This window comes from Emydura macquarii, unplaced genomic scaffold (assembly GCF_026122565.2).
Source record: "Emydura macquarii macquarii isolate MOO-44397 ecotype Brisbane River unplaced genomic scaffold, CSIRO-AGI_Emac_v2 contig_561, whole genome shotgun sequence".
Lineage (NCBI taxonomy): Eukaryota > Metazoa > Chordata > Testudines > Chelidae > Emydura > Emydura macquarii.
Window position 1 is genome coordinate 9,012,105 of NW_027130698.1, and position 22,394 is coordinate 9,034,498.

The following is a 22,394-nucleotide window of genomic DNA, read 5'->3' on the forward strand; positions in this document are numbered from 1 at the left end:
ATGTCTTTTGATATTTGATATCTTTCTGTTTATAAATAGATTTTTCTGTCTTAAAGCCAAAACTAAATAAAGTTTTAAAAATAACTGTTAGATGATTCAAAGGGTGAAGAGCATTATTATTTTCAAAATTAAGGTAAATTACAAGTTTACAGTATATTTGTCCTGTCTCCCAAAACAGGCGGGACACCTATGTGATTAAGAGATTTAAAAGGGTAAAAAGATAGAGTAATAGGATTGAGCACAATGGGGCTACCTCAGCATAAATCCCGAGTACCTAGGGGGCGTGAAATCAGACCCAATATCTTTATATCTATCTGAAAAGCCAAATGGATCCAACACTGCTGTATCATTCAGAAGAGATGCCATATTGGATTAAGCATTGGCTCATCTGATTTTACATAATTCCAGTTTCTGGCAGTTTCCAAACCAGTGTCACCAACTTGCATGATAACTGGTGTTTTTTCTTAAAAACATGCTGGAGCTGCGTGAATCTATGATCCAGTCCTCTCTAACTCTCACAAAGAGTACTAGCATTAAAAAACAGTAATTTTTACAATAGATTTATCTTGTAGCTCAGTAAATGAAGACAGACTTTGCTTCTTTTTACATAGGCCCACAGTGCCCGTTCTCCCCTAGATTTAAAAAAATTCACAGCAGTTCATTTACCCTAAAATTAACATTCACCACACACCACAGCGGCATCATTGCAAAAATAGCAGAGATGAGTTTGTAACTTACGCATGTAGGGTGTTCATGCTTTTCATAGAGTTCTGAAAAAGGGTGTGTACACACAGAAATCCGCCTGAAGGCCCATTGCTACTGACTCATGCCACTAATAGCAATTTACTGCACTATGAAATTACTTACTTGGAATGGGCTACACTAAAAAAAATAAATGTGATTACTATACATATCATTGAGTAAAACAGAACTCCATCCACTCACTTTTCAAAAAATGTGTGTACACTAATGTGCCATTCTAACCCCATTCTTTTTCCTTTAGTGTTAACATGATGATATTCCTTCTCTGAGAAATGTTCATATTGCTGTATGAACGAATGTCAGAAAGGGGGAAGGGGAGCTTTGACTTTAAGGAAACCATAGACTCTTGTCCTTTAAAAAACCAGAGAATCCTGTGGCTGTGTTTGTGTGTACTAGGAAGCTCTTTTCCCTTTGCTGATTGATGGCCAAATTCCGAATTAGAGGAAGCAGAAGCAAGTCCATGCACCCACTTATATCAGCACTGCTTTCTGATCCCTTTTATTAAGGATGCTATATAAAAACAAATCAGATTGTCTTTATTATTTTCCAACACAGATCTTCCAAGGTAGGCAGAATCCAGCTATGTGAAGAAAACTATTCTGTACACATTAATTCCAGCTACCTCTTTCATTGGACTCTGTACCAATATTTTTATTACTTTAGCAAAAGAAAACATTTGGACTATTTCTCTAAATTACCTGAGACCACGGTCCAGGGCTCCATTCAGGTGGGCAGTCTTGGTTATTACATGTCTGCACTTGGGCTGGAGTGCTTACTGGACAAAAAGAATGTGCCACCACTTCTTCCTTTTGAAAAGTCTTTTTCTGGACACATTGAATTGGGCGACTTTGTTGCCCTCCACCACAAGACTTGCTGCATACACTCCATTCGCCTGTCAACCAGCTTAAAAGACAGAATGCATTTATTTCTTACAAACGCATGACTATAATGCACCCTATAGAATTAGTATAGCGAGGACTAAGTGCAAATGTGCAATCCAGGGATACTATTCAATCCACTTAACTGGCGTTGAATTTAGATAATTTGACAATATTCCTATGCGAGGCTCATGCAATCCATCCACAAAGAACATTTTTATACGAATGAAGAATAAATCTTGCAGTCCTTGTTCAGGAAAAACTCCCAGTTCTTATTCTTTTGATTTGCCTTGTGGTAGCCCCCTATATGGTTCAATCAGGATTAGGGACCCCACTGTGCTAGATGCTGTACCACCACATGGGAAGACACATTCCCTGCCCCCAAAGAGTGTATGATCTAATATGAAACAAGACACAACATCCGAGTGCAACAAACAGTAGGAGAGAGGGAAGGAACAAAGGGCACAATACAATTTTATGCAGTTACACAGGTTGATATTGAGCAACTTGATGGGTTCAACTCATCAGAAAGATGTGGTATTTTTTTAAATAAATAAAACCAACTCTCCCTGACTGCACATAACTGAGCTATCATTTGTTGATTGATTATGTGCAGGCATCACAGACAATTCAATTGGAGTGTTGCCTGAGCTGGAATTAAGACTACAGAATTTGGCCAAATATTTAAATTCTACTGGTGCTTGTTCTGCTAGGGCACATGAATGTCAGCACACCTATGGACCTATGCATAAAGAAAGGATTTTGAACTCTACAGGGAATCTACCACATTCTGTATTTGGGCAGATAAAGAATATAATACTCAGAAAATCAACTAACCTGGCTAACAAGTTCTCCCTCCCCCAGTCACCTTTCTTTTTGATGGCTGGTCTTCGTTTCTAATTTAAACTTGTTTGGCCAAAAACAGGCTTGGCTTTGGAGATAAGGAGTTTGGTTTTGGCCATGTTCAGTTTTAGTTGATGGTGAGACTTCCAGTAGGAGTGGCCAGAGAGATGGACAGGTAATAGTAGAGAGAAACAGGTCAGATGTGGCCAGGTAGAGATATTAATTGAAGGCTTGTGAGCAAATGAGATCATTTAGGGAGTCTGGAAAGAGAATAGGAGGCCAAGGACAAAACCTTGTGAAACTCTAAAGGAGTGTAGGATCGAGAGGACCTACCAAAATGGACTCTGAAGGAGAAGCCAGTATGGCAGAAGGAAAACACTAAGGATCTAATTTTCAAAAGCACCATTTTGCAGATGTTCAGCGTCCATGGATGCAACCCCAATAATAAGCACATGGAGGCTAATGCACATGGACCTACATGTATTATTGCTCCTGCCCAATTCTAGTCTTCCTCTCAGTTGTTACCTTGTGTTTGCTCTGGATAATAAATCTGTTTATGAAGTTCTGTTGATCTTTTTTTAAAAAAAAAAAAAAGCAAGAAAGAAATAGCTTGCTAAATTCAGCAACCCTGTCATTCAAGTTCAGAGGATTTAGACGATGTCCTGAGACAAATACTTTTGGCAGCTTAACCAGGCATGTGATATGAAATCTAAATAAAACAATATTAAATTAACTACTGATTACTACTGGGCAAACATATTCTCCAATCATTGACAAACTTCACTGACGCATATTGTAACTAAAAATCATGCAGGGTCTTCAGATGTATTGCTGAACTGCACAAGCTGGGCTCACTTTTGAAAATGAACAGTATTATTTGTATTATGCTAGCACCTAGACTCCAGGGCCCCACTGTGCTAGGTGTACAAGAAACATAGGACAAAGAGTTCACAATCTAAGTGAAAGACTACAGACAACAGGTGGCTACAATAAAGAGATGGAGAGAGCACAAGGAAACATATAAACAAAGCCTGTGCCTATGAGAGAACCATGAACGGATCTAATCAAAATGACTCTTTCAAACCTTCTCCCAATATCGAGCAGTGCAGGTAAACTGAATCTTTTAAAACAGGAACTCCTACACTTTTTCATTATATGAACCATGGAGATTGTCCCTTTTCATTCACAACTGCACAGGTCAGCAACTCTGCCATGCACAATCACAGCACTAGCCCTGTAGCAACCCAAACAGCTGCTTATATCAAAACCTAATCATCAGAAAGTATTTTAACTCTTGCAGCTACGTGGAAGATGCGCACCATTTGACTGGACTGTATTTCAGATCTGCATGAAATCAAAATTAATTTGAATGTTTAAAAATGCATGAAGCCTCTCTTGGAAGATTTCCTCTGGGAAGAGAAGAAATCCTGAATCACAATCCAGAACTCCAGGTGCCAAAAGCTGTGGGAAGTTTAAAACTACCAAATCTAAGGACAAAGGAATTTTAACACACATATTATGCACTGAGGCATTCCATAAAATTTCAGGACCGTGGTGGTCTGCTGCTGTTGGACTGAATATGGAAATGGATTTGGAAAACTTGGAAGACTTTTCTAAGGAAGCTATAAAGAAGCATGGAGGCTGACTTTTAACTCTCTCTAGTGGGAATCTGAAAAACGTGAGACTTTTATCCTGATTAACGACCTGCTTTCATTCAGCCTGGATTTCTTTTTGCTTTTTGACAATAGCGTTGTCAGGAAATAAATGTTCTTTTGTTCAAATTGGGAAAATAATATAACACTTATTTCAAGTAAATCTGGTCAATACTAGGATTCAAGAACTGTCCCTTTGCAACCTACCTTGGAATGCTGCCAGAAAAGTCCTGGTTCTAATCAATTCCATAGGTTTTAATTAGTTATACCAATGGCACTGATCAGTTTGATAGATAAAACAGCCAAAAAGAAACTGTTAGTTTTAAGAGCCTACATACTGTAGCTGCCCACAAAGTCACCCTTTTCATACGGAAGAGTGCAATAAACCTGCTTTATGCCCGCTTGCAAACTTTTTGCCATTTGCCATTTTTCCAAGAGTATCTTGGCTATGTTTCAAGAGTATCTTTCATTAGTTCAAATAAGCTCAATAATGGTGACTAGATTTGGCAGCCCTTTATTCCAATCATAATGTTATGTAGTTCTGATGCCTTACTGCATGACTTGAGTAGTAATTTTATTCTTCCTCATATTAATGAGTTTTTGTTCTTGTTGTGTAGTAAGGATTCCTCATCGAACCTTGAAGTTTTGTCATCTTTTTTAGTGGTGTCATTGCAAAGTCATATTGACTTCAGTGATAAGTAAGACACATTTGTCTTTCTCTCTTCCCCTATTAGGCCTACCATATTTTTATGTTTTATTTGCTGGTTACCACTTGTTGTTCTTTATTTTCTTAGTGCCATGTATTACTGTAAATATCTGGGCTATTACTAGTTCAATGGAGCTATTTTCACCAACTGAAGATATGGCCTCATATGTAGCTCAAATATACATTTAGTGGATGCTAAATATTCTGAAGTTTATGTTCTGTGTTATGCTACAAAACAATCTGTTTTTCTGTTAAAATACATCAACTGTCTGTCTTAAACTAATGACTCTGAGAATAGCAATTTAATGCAGCATGGACGAATTATGCTGTATATCAAAAAATATTTTCATTCACCATTAATTGTTATTAGCAGTACGTACGACATACTAGCTTCAAAGTGCATGGAGAGCTCCCATTAACAGTAAGATGATTGCATATGTGGTCTGTTGCGTGATTAAAATAAATGTTATATTTTAGAAACATTATACGAAGACAATGCCAAGTCAAAATGAGCGCAAATATAAACAACTAAAAAAGACTGCTGGAAACATCGGAGATTGCTTTTCTGTCTATAAGAAATTGAGTCCATTGGATAAAAATACATTTGGCAGAAGATAAGTCACATACAAACAGATTTTGTTTGGCTAGGAAGATTACTTAAAATTAGTATTCAGACAATAGTGTGGCTAAAGGCAATCCAAAGAAACTGCTGAAGCAGGCATATGGGGCTCTCATGTGATACACTACCGCTATTTAAACCTTATCTCTATTTTTTGTGGCTCTACTGTATAATTTGCCATTTGGATTTAATGTCCTGTGTTGTAATTTTAAAATTTTTGCAGGAAATTTCAAACTATTTCAGGACCACTTTTAAATTTATTACAAACTATAGACTTTAACTAAAGCAAGACCATTACACAGTATGCAAATCTTTTTGACTTATCCCACCAACATATTCCTGGATGGGGAAACAAATGTCATTAAATTTCACTAAATGTGCTGTATTCATATAACAAACATGAGTGCAGGCTCAGCCATTTGCCATTATCATTGACGGACATTTCAGCTATCGTACAGATTGTAACTATGATGGCAGAGCAAAATAACAGATGATCACAGTACTGTGCCTTTCTTTCATCTCATGTCTCTGCCTCTTTATGCTACCAATAATGCCAGAGTCAGCATTCTCTGTGATCCCTTTTCTTGTGTGTATGCATTATGGTATAGGCTTTAGTTATATGGTATACCAGGTGGTGATCTGGGTCTTCGTTTGCTTCTCATCTCAGTTCGTTGTCTTTTAGACTGTGACATCCTTGAATCAGTGACTGTCTTCTTCTTTGTTTCTTGTACAGGACTGGGTGCACTGTTGGTACTTAATAATGTATTTGGCTTATATATGCTTTGTGCTGATGTCATAATAATGATTCTTATATGCCAATGACCTCTTTGGTTAAAAACAATTAAGCTTCAAAAAACTCCTGTGAGGTGTAAGTATTGCTCCTTATTTTACAGAAATAGAATCTGAGGCAGAGAAACTTTAAGGGCTGACATTACACATATTGAGTAGAACCTTACCCATCAAGTGTCCAATGATTCACTATCCAAGGTTAATAAGGGTGGAACAATATGGCTGTAAGTGATCCGGACATGCCCAAGGTCACACAAGTAATCCAGTGCAGAGTGACTGAACTGGGAATAGAGCTCAGGAGATGCTGTTCCCCACGCTCTAATCTAACCACTAGTCAACACTGCTTTCCTTTATTATTGTTGTGCAGGAAGCCTATGCAGCCTGAATTTTTATTCAGTTGATTTTGTTGTTAGAGAAAAGTTTATGGGTTAAAATTGGGTCTGAGTTATTTGTGATATGAGTTATTTAGCGGGATATACAGCTGTATGTGCCGTTCAGAAAGTATGGCAAACATAAACACATGGTAAAAATGCTACAGGAATACATAACACTTACTATGCTGGACAGGGATTAGCATTGCATAGTTTTGTTTCCGCTAAAAGCTTCATCCTTGGGCCACAAAAGGAGGAATTAACTCGTGTATGTTGATCTTGTAAACAAATAGCTTTTGTTGTAATGTGCCCTAAGGAGATATCAAAAAGAAATACAATAAAAGAAATGGTTACATTTTCTTCTTATATTTATATTTTGGGTCTTGGTGGAAAAGGTTAAATAACATAGACCAGACTCATCCCTAGTACAATTCCTCAGATGTCAATGGAGTAACACTAGGGAGGAATTTGGCCCGTGTTTTAATGTTAATTCTCTGCAATACAGGTGCGACTGCTGCCACTGAAGTCAGATATAACATTTTTATGACAATGTATTTGCAGAATTTCAAAGCACAGCTAGATTTCTGCAAAATGTAAGATTCAAACACCAATCCACTCTTTGAGTTTCATCTACCTGCAGAAACTAGGAATTATAGGAAAACTGCATTTGTCTGAACCAAAACCATTTGGAACTTTAGTGTTTTCTGAATTGAAGCAATTCTGACAAGCGTTATGGTAAATGTGTTAAAAATCTGTATGCTCTTGATTGCAAGTGCATTTATTCTGAGCCAAACCCTTCTCACCCTACTTCACACAAATAATCCCATTGAAACTTTCTGTAGGACATAAACTGTGCTCAGTCCACATACAGATATTGCATTGATTTCACTGGAGGCTGCAAATGATTTAAGGGCAGTGTGTGCCTCTACAGATTTACTTTTCTACTTTGTTGTACCCACAGATCGTGTGTGAAGTAAGTTACAAAGAGAAACCTGGGAAATACAGAGGCATTTCTGGCTACTGCTATCACCTTATTCAGAATGTAGTTTTTTTTAATAGATATTTTACCTATAAACTACTTTCAGGGAGTCAGATTCTGATACCCTCACTCATGCTGAATAGTACCTTCCTCCATGAGTAGTTCCATTGTTTTGCTGGTAAATATGAAAATGAATCTTATAAAATATTCACATGAGCCTCACTTAGATTTTCTTTCTACATGTTCTCACATGCCTGGTACCTATCTCTACACTACGCCCCAGAATTGAGTTTAATGACAGAATTTCCAGGATTTAGAAAAAATTGAATAAATGATGCAAGTGTAATAAAATGCTTCCTGGAAAACAAGAGAAAAAGTTTATCATTCAGCAACATGGACTTTCAGAGAGATACTTTGATGAACTCAGCTACTTGGGATTAAATTTACACATGCTCTATATTGCCTCCTGAACATGACGTTTTAGACCTTTACAGAATTAGAGGGATTTGGAGTGGAGTGTGTTTTTAAAAGGAATGAAAGAGTGAAAGAATGGGAAGTAGGAGAACTACCTACCCCCGCCACAGGAAGCTGAGCAGTCTGACTGCACTGTCACCCAGGAGTAGCTATGTCTCTTGGCAGATGTCTTGTTCTCACTGATGATCTTGGGGAATGTGTATTCCCAAGCAACACCTGGATTTTTGCCTTGTAACAGGATCTAGAGAGTTTAGGGGGGGAAAAGAGGGGAATTAAAAAAAAAAAAAAAAGCAAATTCTGGAATTCTTAAGGTAGCTGAGGATGTTTAAAGATATTTACATAGAGTATTTTTATACATGTTAGCTTCTGAATACTCTTTCAGAAATGTAACTCCCTCGGATGTAAGGCCCCTTTGTAACATTGAAACATCCTGGTTTCAATCGTGGTGTGATATGGCCAAACTCTGTAGGGATGGCACATCATGCAACAAGGAACAAAGTGGAATAGTGCACGTAATAGAGGGCATGATTCAAAGGAAATCAATGGAAGGAGTCCATTGAGTTCAGTGGGCGTTAGATCAGGTTCCGGAAGTGGAAATGCCCTCTGCTATTATGAGGTGGCACCAAGAGCACCATGACAAATATTTTCTCAGTGTGGTCTTGCCCCACGTTTCCTGGCTACTCAGAATAAATGCCTCTTTATAACATGGATCCCTGAATTCACTGGGCCTCTGTCCAGATACTGGACGCTTCAGGTGGTGATATACCTGCTGGCTTGATGCTGGGTGAAATTCAATATCCTGCGCTATGCAGGAGGTTAGGAAAGCTGATCCTTTCCAACATTGAAGGTATTTAGCATTGAAGCAATGGGACCTAAATGCCCTGCTGAATTGGAGTCCGAGTGAGTGAAGGAAGAGTGTGGGTGTGGGCTTGGAGTAGAAATGACTGAAGATGTCTCTCTTGCCACTGGATCCTGGGGACACAAAATAGCCATTCTGCCTCTAAACAGGTACTCCTGCATACTTATAGTAGCACAGTAAATCCACAGCAAATGCAATTGCTGGTGAGAAATCTGCGGGATAGGTGGTGGATAAAGTCAATAGAGGAATGACAATTTATACCAGTCAAAACTCTGCCCCCGTGTGTCTAAGATGAGGAAGTCGATATCTCTCCCTTGTGCAATGGCATATCTCCTGTTCTATCTTTAGCCGGAGAAGACCTGGCCCACAGTAGAAATTTTATAGAAAGCATGTCTTTTGATTATAATAATGCAGTGGCCACTTCATTTAGGGGCTCTGGCTGTTGGAGTTGCTCCTCAATGCATGTGTTCACTGTATTTAATATATTACTGCTGAATTACATTGCACCTTTCATGGGCACAACGTCCTAAAGTTTACTGCATTCATGCCAATAAAAAAAAAATACAAGCTTCATAAACGCCTGACACATATTTGAACTCGAATTTGAATTTAAGCAGAAATTTCCATTTTAAAACATTTGTTTTAGATATAGAATTTTGGCAGCTAAAATACACTTATATCCATATTGAATTGAAACTGCGCCTCACACATAATACTTCTAAAATTACAGTGTTTTATTAAGTTTTATTCCTTGAATAATATGATCTGGCCACTGCAAAGATACAGAGCAGGTGCAGTTAACTTCACTTCCTAACCACAGTTTTTGATAAGCGTTAGAGTTTAAAATACGATTCCAGTCTATGTTAATGATTGACTTCAGGGACATTATTAATATAGTGAGCAGTCAATATCACCAGACATCATGTGATATCTAACTTGAGTGCACAATCAGATCCATGTAGGTAGGAATCACTGCTAAACAGAGGGGTTTCAAAAACCAGCAGCAAACTTTCATTGTACCTGTTTATGATCAAGAGCAACATAATAAAAATTTTAAATGCAGTCAAGGGATTTAAACTATTCCAAAAATGTACATATTGGAAAAAAAGAAATGATCCAGGACAGTGAAAAATTTAGAAGAAATGTACATGAACTCCAGTGCAATAACTTTGAACATATGAAGGATCTGGACAGCGTGCTATTTACTGCTGTAAAAAAATGGATGATATATTTTCCATTGCAACTAGCCAGGTATTGTATTTCAGTCTGTGAATCTTGATATTGATCCAAACTGGGAATATTGGAGTTCAAGTCTCTAACAGGCAAAATATATTCATCCAGCAGAATAATGGCATGCTGCGGTTTATTGCAAGATTTAGATGCAAAACACCTAATGTTCAGATGAGTTTAAGTTTGGGAATTTTATGTGAAACCCACATTTATGGTGGAAACAACATTTGGCTACGAGCAGGGGGTTTGATTCATGACAACACCAAGATATGTTTCGCAAGCATGTGTGTAATAGTATTTAAAGTAATTATCCATTGTCACATTTTAAAGAATGGTCTTAATATTAATGTTTATAATACATATACCAAGAGAGCATCAAGTGTCACCTTCTATTAATACTAGACAGAAAATCTACATTATTCAGGCTACAAAGACAAAACTCAAAAGTTAGAAAATACCAGAATTAAGGTTGTCTGTATAACTTTAATTTGGCCTTTCCGTGTATATATATTGTAATACAGTCTTTAACTACATGATCACATACAATTTTTTCCACAGGACCCCGGCCTCTTTTGGTACCCATGATGATGTTTGCCTTATGCTCTTTAATATTTAGTTTTATCCTCATTGTTTAAAGTGTGGCTCCATGCCTCATTTACTGCACAATGATCAAACCAGAAGGCAAAATTATTAATTTTGTCATCAACTTTTCCACACCTATAGCACCTATAACACCCATGTGAAATCCACGGGGTGGTATTAGCCCCATTTTACCAATGGGGAGCTGATGCATAGAAAGATTTAAGTCAAAAGTGTCCATTAATTTTTGGTGCCCAATCTGAGACACCTAGGAACTGATTTTTCATTGTAGGTATCATTATAGAGCACTTTATATGTTCAAAGCACAATTCCAATTGACTTTAGTTGCAGCGGAGAGAGATCAGCTCCAGGGTCTTAAACTGGGCTTTCATAAAATGAGGAACCACAATTAGTGGCCACTTGTGAAATGTTTGGAGTAAGTGACTTGTTCAAAAACTCTTAGGAACTCTGTGACACAGGCAGGGATGGAATCCAGTACCCCAGGGCAGAATTCTCCTGCCTTTAACGTGAGACCATCCACTTTCTTCTTACAATTCCCTGCTTCATTCACTACACATCTTCCAGTTTCTGTAACAAGTAAAGCAGGGGTCCTACAGACACCAGGTCCCTTCACTGTACAGCCCTGTTCTGTCCCTAGAGCATGTTATTTTTATGCACTGAATGAGGCGAGTGTCCTGTCAAACAGATAGCATGTGATCATGTGATTAAAGACTGTATCATAACGCATATGCACAAGGTGGGAAGCCCAAATGATTAAAGTTTGGCAAAGATATAAGCAACTGGATGAGGGTCTTCCAATGGGCCACGTCAGGCATTGCACAGTGTTACCAGCCCTGCCTATAAAAGAAACTGACAAGCTGCTGGGAAGGATTTGTTGGCATACAAAAGCAGTTCAATCACCACTATTATTATTTATTAAGTCTATTGCATAGGCGTTCCAGTCGTGAACCAGGACTCCACTGTGCTACATGTTTTGCAAACAAAGAACAAAAAGACAGTCCCTGCTCCAAAGAGCTTACACCTGGGGATGTTATATATCTCCTGCAGTCAACTGCAAAAGTGCTGGTTATCCTGTCCAGTGGCCCAGGTGACCAAATGTTGCCATATGATCTGTAAACTGATTCACAAAGGTTTTGTGCCCCTTTGTAACATATCATATCGTGTCTGACCTTCCAGCAGAAGGAAAGGGGCTAGTGACACAGTGACGATCTGAAGTATATATAGTCTGAGAACGTGTCCACGAGTGTAATTATATAGTACCCAGCACAATAGGGTTCTGATGCTAACTGCTGCCTTTTGGCATGGCCAATAAGAATTACACATTATTTATTTCTACAAATGTTCGCTTTTGCAAATGAGCCTAATTTTTTTTTTTTTACATGCAGCCATGAGCGGCTGAGGGTTTTAAAAATAGGTGTTAGAAGCTGTTGGGGAAGGTGGAATAATCTAATGCATGCGACATCGGCTTTACTGACCAGAGCTGGCTGAATAAAGAACAAAGCATGAATAATGTTGTGATTATAATGATCCCTTGAACCTGGGATAGGTGCTCTTTATATGCATGCATGCTGAAATCAAAACAAACAACATCCATTGACAATATTTTGTTTTAAGTCCAGTCGTTACAGAATTCCAAACAGTTGCTGAATATGACAAATGCAATGCATGAAACCAGGCGAGAACGCAGCCTGTTCATTTGGCGTCACACTGTGTCTATAGCACTTAATCTATAGGAAAGGGCAGGATGGAGTTGTCTGGCTCCCGGGCGAATGCCTGCTAGAGCTCTCCAGTACATGGGGGAGCACACATATTAATTCACGTCTTTAAGGGGTGTGGCATTTTCCTCCCCCTATGACAGGTGAGCTCTGCTGGTCAACATGTGGATGGATGGAGCCATATCACCTCCCTTTGGGAGCCAGGTTTCCCGTGCGGAACATCTCAACAGGAGCCCTTAGCTCCCTGAAGTGCAGTAGCTGCAATTCCAGCTGGCCCTTTGCCGGCCACTTAAGTAGCGGGAGGTTCCTTACTCTCCCTTCACTGACTATGATTATCTGTGGAAGGGCCAGCCACAACTGAGACTCAGATAACTCAACCATAAATAGGTGGGGTGTGATTTCACCTGATGACCTGGATCGCTTCTGGGAGGTTGTGGAATAGGTTAGACAATCACTTGTTAGGGTGGTTTAGGTATATTTAACCCTGCCTTCAGGCAGGGGCTGGAGTAGATGACCTGTTGAGGTCCCTTCCAGTCCTGTACTTCTATGATTCAAAGATGATAGCACAGCTCATCTAATTCCCTAGCACAGCGTTATGAAGTACTCTATAAGGACCTGCCTTCTAAACAGTACAGCTTTACTACTTTATCTTTATGGAGTATCAAAGGGGAGAGAAGCAAATGCATTCTAACCAGGGAGAAGGAGAATGCATATGAAAGAAAAGGGAGGCTGAGAAGTTAAAAGGCTCATGACAACCAATGTCTTTCACTTCATTGAAACACTAGGAGAATGGCACACAGGCAGGGACAGGAAGGAGGAAGTGATCTCTCAGAAGCTGACAACACGGCAGTCCCGTGTATGTCGTTTCAGTTATCAACCTAATGATGTTGTAAAACGAGACTGACTCGCACCTGTGGACCAAATCCTATCTGGGACGCAGGACACATTAAACAGATTTAGGTTGGGATTCCCTCTTGAGCGCTTTGGAAAGGAGAGTAAATTACTGCAGCCATAGGTTAATTCCCTACTCAGACCTGGTCCGCTACTCTGGCCAGTAAGCAGCCTAGGGTAGAGCCCCTCCCTAACCACTTGATCACAGGAGGAGATACGGGGAGAGCAGGGACTGCATTCTGCATCAGATTTGGATACAGGAGCTGGTTATGCTGCACAAGGGGCGGGAGGGACCTAATGCCTCCTACATCCCTGCTCAACCAAGTAACAGGAGAGCCTAATCTAGCTGTATTAAAATATTGCAGCCCAGATATCGTACCATTTAAAATTACATAAATATACTTGATATTCCACGGCATTCATGTTAAAAACATTGTGTAATGTTCATGTAAGTTATCATCAAGAATCCAAAACTAGTGAAAAGTTGCAATTTGCCAAAGAAACAAGCAAATACAAAGCTCTTCTATCATTTTTTCAAACATTCACAATAAGTCCTTCCTTAATAACCCAATATTTAAAGTCTGCATATATAGCCAACTTGTTAGACCTACAAATCTGGAAAGACCTCCAGCTTCAGTCTACTTAACTGGATCTATTCCAGAGACTCTTCAGCCAACTGGCATTTGCTCTCAAATTTACAGCTGGCAAACAACCTTCTTAAACATTTCCAGGTCCTCTGTAGAACTGTTTAATGTCTACCTTTTACACACCAACCACCTGACTTCAGACACAACACTCAGCAGCTCTGACCGCAGGGCGCAGTGTTATAAAATTTACAGCTTCTTGAGTTTGAAAACCACAGGCTCTATGGCTGGAATCTGCCAAATCTATTCTGAAGAAAGAGAACTGCAGCTTTTGCTTAGGGCATAAAATGTTAAAACAATGGATAAATTGAATTCTCTTGAGTAAATAAACCTTTTCTTTTGCTGCTAATTTTTATTTCAAAGCTAAAACAATAAATTTTCTAAACCAGCTGTGCATCTGCTTCTCTGTTTAAGGCCCTTTTTTCATTGCTATCTCAGGTTTCCCATGTAATACCTACATTTGTGAGTCAAACCTTTTAAATGCCTATCAACACATCCTTTTTATGATTGGCTTTTTTATTTTTAAACTGGGTTTTCATGTAACAAGCATAAATTAAGCCACTGGTAATGTATTTATTAATTACATTGACTAAAGATAAAATCTTGGCAGTGCGTGACATACAAGACAACTTACAAATGGTGCTTCTAGCTAGTCAAGAAAATGAATGATTATTTCTGTGAAGGGCAGGTAGACAAAAGTTGTCATTAGAAATAAATATATTTTAAACCAAAAAACCCCATCATAAAGCTATCTGGACAGTTATGGTCTACCTGCCCTACACAGAAATAATCATTCATTTTCTTAACTCCCTTGAACCACCAAACATCACTAAATATGTTTGATATTTTCTCATACTGCATCTGTGTTATGTTCAAAGATGGGCTTCAAACAAAACTCTGAATCCCACTCACCCAAATTCTGAGAAGTTTTAGATATGGAGCAAGATTTTGTGGGTCACTCCCATCTCTGGCACTGTTTTGGTTATTTCTATAGGTGAGATATCACCAATGGTGGCAGACCAATGAGTCTGCAGGCTTCTGTGTGGGAAAAATTGGTATCTTGTTGAATTGGTGGTGTTCTTGGAAAAAAATCATCACATGTGGGTCCTTCAGTTTTCACCTACCATGAACCAATCGGACATTTAATGGTCGGGCATTCCTGATACGTTACAAATCTTATACATTTCTTTGGCAGCTTTCTTCCTTTTAAAAAGACTTTACTTCCTTTTAATTTTTTAACATACTGAGCCAGATTCTGATTTCACTTTCACCTCTATAAATCTTGAGTTAGTTCACTGATTTCTACAGAAATCTCTGTTTTCACTGGTGTGAATGAGACCAGAATCTGATGTACTGTATGCTGTGTGAGGCTGCCAGAAATGCCTATTAGGAATACAGGAGTGCCATACTAGAGTGATCTAGCTAATTTCCAGTCTCAGAGTCACTAATACCAGTTGCTGCAGAGGAAAGCATAAGAATCCTGGAGTGGACAACTATAGAAGGGGAAGCATCTTTCTGCCACCTGTCCTATGGTGGTTGTCTTAAGCTCTGAAACAGAAGGGTTTATATCATTTACAAGGTTCTAGAAGGCATTATACGGTCTTACAATTAGCTTATGAAAAATCAGGACTCTTCAGCCAAGTCCTCTAAGGTCATTAAAAAAAAATCAGATATCCTTGGAAAGTCCTGTATGATTTCCATTCCTACTTGCAGCTGTTTCAGATTTATCCTTTGTTATTATTGTATCTCCTTTTTACTATTCACATGCTAAATGCACGATTTTAAGGGATTCTGTCCAGCTAATCTCTTTTCACTAATGCAGGACCCTTTTATCCCTTATGTAGGATTTACATCTGTATCTCATAAGCACATCTCGGCTCTCCTCAACTCTCTTTCTCTTTAGGGGAAATCAATACAATTTATCATCTAGTAGCTAATAATAAATGTAATGCTTTATAACTGCAACCTGGCTGTCTCCTAGTGGCAGCTAGACCATCAGTAAAGTCGTTCCACCTGGCTTCCTTTCCCTTTTTCCCTGTGCACAAAGAGGAAGTGATTTACTGGTTTTAATTAGACATCTTTTCCTGCTTTGAAGCTACATTCACCTTCTCTTCCTGTGAATGTTCGCTTCTTTGTAAAACATCCCATCCATCTGTTACTTATTGCTGTTGAGATAAACCCATCTTCTGTCACTGAGTTTTCATTTTTCCCTGATTCAATATCTCAGCTACGTTTGCTGAAGATTTTAATGTTCCCATTGATTTTATGTCATATCATCCTGAGCAAATCATTGTGCTTTCACACATGGTAGCATGTGTCACAGATAAAATAGGCGCATGTGTTATCACATTATCTTGAATTCCAATCAATTTATCACTCCATTGTTAAGCTACTTTATTCTCTCTCACATCTCTCATAATTTCTCACTAAATAGTGGCATTTATTTTAAACCCTTACCCACAGTTCTAGTCAATGGTGGGGAGTGTTTTGAGCCACTGGAAATAATAGTGACCATTGCAAGAACCTTTGGAAATCTGCATTGTTTTTGATGACCAAGTTCTCCTTTCTATTCTGCTTACTAATGCTAACCTAACATGGAGAACATATTTCCAATGCTTAATTCCCACCATTGTCAGGCCTGATTTCTAAGGCTAGGCAAATGGAGTGCTGAACCCACAATAAGTTCTTTCTTGAGCTAAATCTCTTGCTAAATTCTTTGAAAAATGCTGACAACTTCTTTAAATTGAAACCAGGTGACCTTAAATTACCTATGTCTGAATCTCAGACAAATGTAATAATGCTGAGCACTGAACTGCATTTAGAAAAAAATTCTAGTATGTCTCCACTTAAGATGACACAATTGCATTACCAAAACCATATGTTAAAAGCCTAGTATTAATTCCTGATCCCAGATTATCATTTAACTATCACATTTCTACCACCATAAAGTTGTGTCTATGTTTTCATCCAGCCAAAATCCGGCCATTTTGGGAACTGAGTTCTGAATCCACAGAGAAATTGGGCATTTGTTGTTTCACTGGCTTCTGCAAACCCGCAAACAGCAAACTATAAATAATACTAACTGTAACTTGAGGGCTTTGCACCGATTCCAAGAAGCACTGACCTACAGAATAACTGCTGTGCGTTACCACCTGAGATTCCACTCGCTGCACTCTACGGAAAAGCTCTGGTGGTTTTTGAAATCGCATCGAGCTTTTGCACTTCTAACAAAGCGTGCGATGAAACGCCACTGCCCTCACACACTGCACTCCTCATTCTCATCACAATTTCATTCTCTTCCACCAAAAATAGTTGGCCATGCATATTCGTATTTTTCCCCCCACAACCCAGCTAAATTATAGATTCACTCCCGTTTGTCTTCCTTGGTATGACTGGCTCCCATAATTACATATATATTTGTAATATTCCAATATAAACACAAAAGCGCTGCATCATGCTTTTCTTGCCTTTCAACAATTTTTTAATAGTATTTTAATGAATACTGTAAATGCCATGCTCAGCTGAACTCTTTTAACGACTGGGTGGAAAACCAAAAACCTCTATGGCCGTATAGCACCTTTCATGAAATATTTAGTGGAGTCTTAGGGTAAGTAAGTCACTGTCTAATGTATTCAGGCAGGAAAGTATGGAGGCATAAGGTCCCACTTGCTTCCTTGGCACGTTACAATGCAAGGAGACAGCAGCACCCATGTTTCTGCTGCTCCTTACCTGAACAGGCTGGCTGGGAATGAGGAGGCAGGGGCAATGAGTGGATGGAGCCAGCACAGCTCAGAAGACACGGATTAAGGTCACTAGATGAAAGGCTGGGGCCAGTTACTTTCCTGTGCGGTCTGAGGCTTTTTCCTTTAGTAAGCCGCAGCAGCCAGATGAGGACAGCAGCTATGAGCTAAGAAGCAGAGTCATATCCTCACATTCCCTCTAAATTACTTCAAAACAATGTAACATTGGGCTGTTAAGAAGGCGCTCCTGTCCTAATAGTACCCACCATCACCAGATAAAGAAACAGATCTTAAGATCTTTAAAGAAAACTTGGTTTGATAGCATTCTGTCTGGGAAGAACCACTTATCAACAGTTGTGATTGTGAAATCTACACTTCTCTTGCTTTGCCGTTCTGGTCCCCACTTCTCTATTGTTTAGCTGAATGCTTTCTGTCTGATTGTTTCTGTCTGTTGCAGAACTAATTTTGCATGATTTAAATCAAGCAGGGTGGATGGGGTATAGTTGAAGATTGGTTAAAGAATCGTTTCGTGATGGGCAAGGCTTGGTGAAAAATACTGTTTTGTAGTACTTTAGTTTACAATGATTGGTTAAGGTATAGCTAAGCAGGACCAAAGTTTAACTATATATAAGCTGGGATCCAAAAGGAAGTTCTTTGGAACTTAACTCCAGGGCACAGCCCAAGATCAGAGCTGCCAACGCCCTGCAAATCACCAGTGCAGAGGCTGAAGCCCCAGACGACCTGATCCTGACTGGCCACCAAGAAAAGTTCATCTGGATTATTGGGAGTGGTGAGCATTGTATGCTTGGTGTGTGTATTCTGTTTTGGTAACTGCTAATAAATAGAGGTTAAGGATATTACTGTGTAAGGCTCTTTCACTGGTAAAAGGCCCCGCAAACCCACCCAAGATTATGCCCGGAGACCTAGGAACTGGATAAGGGTAGGTGCTTTTCGCCCAGAGCTCTAGGAACTGGGAAAGGATGAGGGTGCCCAAATTAACTAGGTTATGCCTTGAGCCCATGGAAGGGTAAAGGTGGGGTGCCCTAGAATATGTGGGTTAACACCCCCTTTGGAGAAAGGGGGAGAACTATGGAGCAAAGTATGTGATGCCCTTTACTGAGGGCCAATAATAATTCCTTGATGTGGGCTTCAATGATTTTGAATACTTTATCATCTCATGAAAGTAAAGGGGAAACAATGGGATGGGATACACACACACACACACGCACACACACACGACAGAAAAACAATCCAGGGATCTTGAAAATTGTCAGCTAACAAGAAATGTAACATGAATTATATGAATTCATCTTACTTAAATCACCTTCACATCTCTTAAAACATGCTTCACACTGTACAAGCTGGATCTCCTAGAGAGCGCCAGAGTGCAAAGATAAACTAAATTCAAGCAATGTGGATCTATCATTCAGAGGATCATACTGGAAGATGCACTCACAAAACCTTGCATTGGCATGTACAGACATAGGAACGTCACTCCTTTGGGAGTACATACATTTACTCAATTTACACACACAAATGCCAGTTACACATACAATGTGGGTTTTTACAAGGGCACCCACTGTGCTCTCCTACAGAAATCTCCTACAGAAAATAGTAATTGAAATTGCTGTTGCAGTTTGGAAGAATAGTGACATATTCATAGACACAAGATGGGTGAGGTAATCTTTTATTGGACCAGCTGGAGACCTTGAGGTACTCAGACTTTTCCCAGACCTGCAGAAAAGCTCTGTGTACCTCAAAAACTTGTCTCTCTCACCAACAAAAGTTGGTCCAAAGAAAGATATTGACTCACCCACCTTGTCTCGCTAATATCCTGGGACTGACATGGCTACCACAATACTGCATATAAAGTCTCATATGCATTTTTAAAAGAAGATTCAATTTTTTAGACAAAAAAGTTGTCAACGTATAAGGGGCTGATGCTACAAATACTTATTTCATGGAAATAAAATTTACCCTTGTGAGAAAAGTGTTGGCAGGACTGGGCCCCAAAGATTGCTGTGCATGCTTCTCTGAAAAAGTGCATGAGAGTTTAAAAAAGAGCGTGGTCAAATACCCTTTGTGATATGCTATGTGTCTATCTTAGATATTTATAGTTGAAGCAGGATCCGTTACATCATTTGTACTGAAAATAGTAAATTGTCATGTTACATTTTAGAGGCATGTTCAGTGTCTAATAAATGGATCTGTGTTTGTTTATATTTTGGATTGGCTTTTTCATAGCTTAGAGTAATTGATGGAGCCAAAATAGCATACCTCTTTGAACACAACTTTGCATTGCTTAAGAATAAAGTCCACTGGATGTCACTTAAATTGTAGAGGATAAAAATATATATTAACAACAGTCCATAGATTATATAATTTTGGAAAACATAGTCCGACATGCATTGTAACTTTTCTAGCCATTAAAATCCCAGGTTGCCAATGCTAGTAGTGTAGGTATTTCAATAAAAATACATGGGAAGTTTAAATAAGCTCTCATAGGAGCAATAGGCTGAAGTTAAATGTTAAACCTAGGTAAAGCTCTTCAGCATAATTTGATAGGATGAAAATAGACGAGTTATTTGACATTAAAAACAGATTTTTAAAATATATTTTTGCAGAGTATTTGCATAATCTGCAACAAAACAGGTCACTTTCTATGTCAATTTCCTATTCCTATTTCAGTTTTCAGGGTTATAATAATATAGCTTAAATTACAATGCACTATGATAAATTAGCTTCTCAGGATTTCAGTGTAATATTTCTTAGTATTGGTACATATACTTGTAGCTTTGGTAAAAGGCTATTTTGGAAATGACTGCACAGACTGGGCTTTGTGTCTGAAATTTATCACTTGTCAGGTTAATACATTCATATCAATACAGAAACATACAGAGCATGAAAGAAATTAGTAACTTTTAAAAAGCACAAAATATCAAGATATGCTGTGATATAAGCTTCATTAAAGGATAATATTGTGCTTAGTCTTAAATACTTCACTGAATTAGTGCCTTAAACACTAAGACTTTTAACAGAATTATTAAATATTCCAGATTACAAACTATACTAAATACATGTAAAGCTACGGCTAATACTGAAAGAAGCCAAAAAAGCAGAAATTTCACACTGTGGTCTAAAAGTGACCTTATTGTGGCTTTGTTTTATTGCTCAAAGGAATGAAGGAGAGGTGAGATGTGACACTCTAGACTTCTTAATCATCTCTGCTAAATTTCAGTAGGATATCAATTTTCAGATTGCAAGTATTTTGTATGTAACGGAGTGTAGGACCAGAAGTGTCTGCCTCAGAGAAGGGTGTATAACACTGAACATCATCCTCCATATGTGCACCGAAGGAAAAATAATGCAATTGGTAGTGAGCTAATTTGAGCACCACTGCCTGGGGTGGGAAAGAGTGGAATTTCCTAGGGGAAGAGCTGCTTCCCTACTCTGACAGTGAAGGATGAATCAAAACATGCCAAGTGGACAAGCTGGAGGTTCCAGAGACTTGCCAGAAATTTCCATGAAAGAGGTAAAATAAAGTAGCTAGGGCCTCTGTAATTATCATCAACTGGTAGTTGCCCATCAGGTGTTCTGGGGCACACTAAGGGAAAGTCTGAGAAAGGAACTTGCTAGGGAAAGGATTCTAAAACCAAACCAAACCAAAAATGATATGAGCACCAAGTTTACTTTCTGCTGTTCCGAGCGCTGACTCAGAATACGTGGCAGGTGAAACAGGCAATAGTGACTTGATTGCAAAAAATCTTTTTTTCCTCTCTTCCACACGGCATTAGCTACAAAACTGCATTCACAGGAATTGCATAGGCACCCATGAGTAGTATTTAGATAATCAATTACCTAGTCTGCATGCACAAAAGCCTATATGTACTATAATTTCAGAGGTAATATTTGAAAATGTGGATTTTAAGCTTTACCATGCTGTTTGGTATTTAATTTGCACGTCACTGATTTTTATTGTATAACATTTATTAGGTGAAGCTATAATCTCCATTACAATTGTGTGGAAATTGAGAAATAATGCTGTGTAGTATGTTTTACACATTTTCCTTTTCACTACCCTTGTGACAGTTTACTAAATCCCAGACCTCGACAAACTGGTGAAAGGCCTTTCAGTCTAGCATGACTATACAATTAAGTCTGAATAGTACCATGACTCAATGCTATTCTTTAATCTGTCTGAGAGCTACACCACTGAGATAAAGCTGTCATTGCTAATTCTGTAATAGACATCAACGATAGAATAAACAGAAGAAAGCTTACTTCAAAGACTAGCGTCTCATTAGTTGGCCCTGCTGCATATAGACTCTCTGGACGATTAAACGAGCGTTGATAATCAAAAATTGTCCCAGCAAAGGAGAACTTTCCTGGCCAGTCAATTGTCCAGTCCCCTGTTAGATAATACTTCTTATTCAGGTTGCGCACCGCAAGGTAGCTGGTGGAGATGTGCAATTCCTGGATTTCAATATTACGTGCTCTTGCTGGAATGGTGACCACTGGATAATAGTCTAAAATGAAAGAATTAAGCAATATTTTTCCCAATTGTAATAAAATAAAGTTCCCTATTTTTAGTTCCCTTTAGATTTATGATGGTGTCACAACATTCATTTTAAAGGATCTACAC

General features: G+C 38.7%; 1 protein-coding gene across 1 annotated transcript in view; it reads right to left on the bottom strand.

The window, feature by feature from the left end:
* Positions 1 to 22,394, bottom strand: part of ADAMTS18 (ADAM metallopeptidase with thrombospondin type 1 motif 18) — a gene marked incomplete at its 5' end in the record, with an annotated part of 96,989 nt that overhangs the window by 10,628 nt on the left and 63,967 nt on the right. The window contains 4 exon segments of the mRNA XM_067539981.1: positions 1,461 to 1,665; positions 6,805 to 6,931; positions 8,173 to 8,314; positions 22,034 to 22,278. Of these exon segments, the coding sequence (XP_067396082.1) occupies positions 1,461 to 1,665; positions 6,805 to 6,931; positions 8,173 to 8,314; positions 22,034 to 22,278 (719 nt within the window).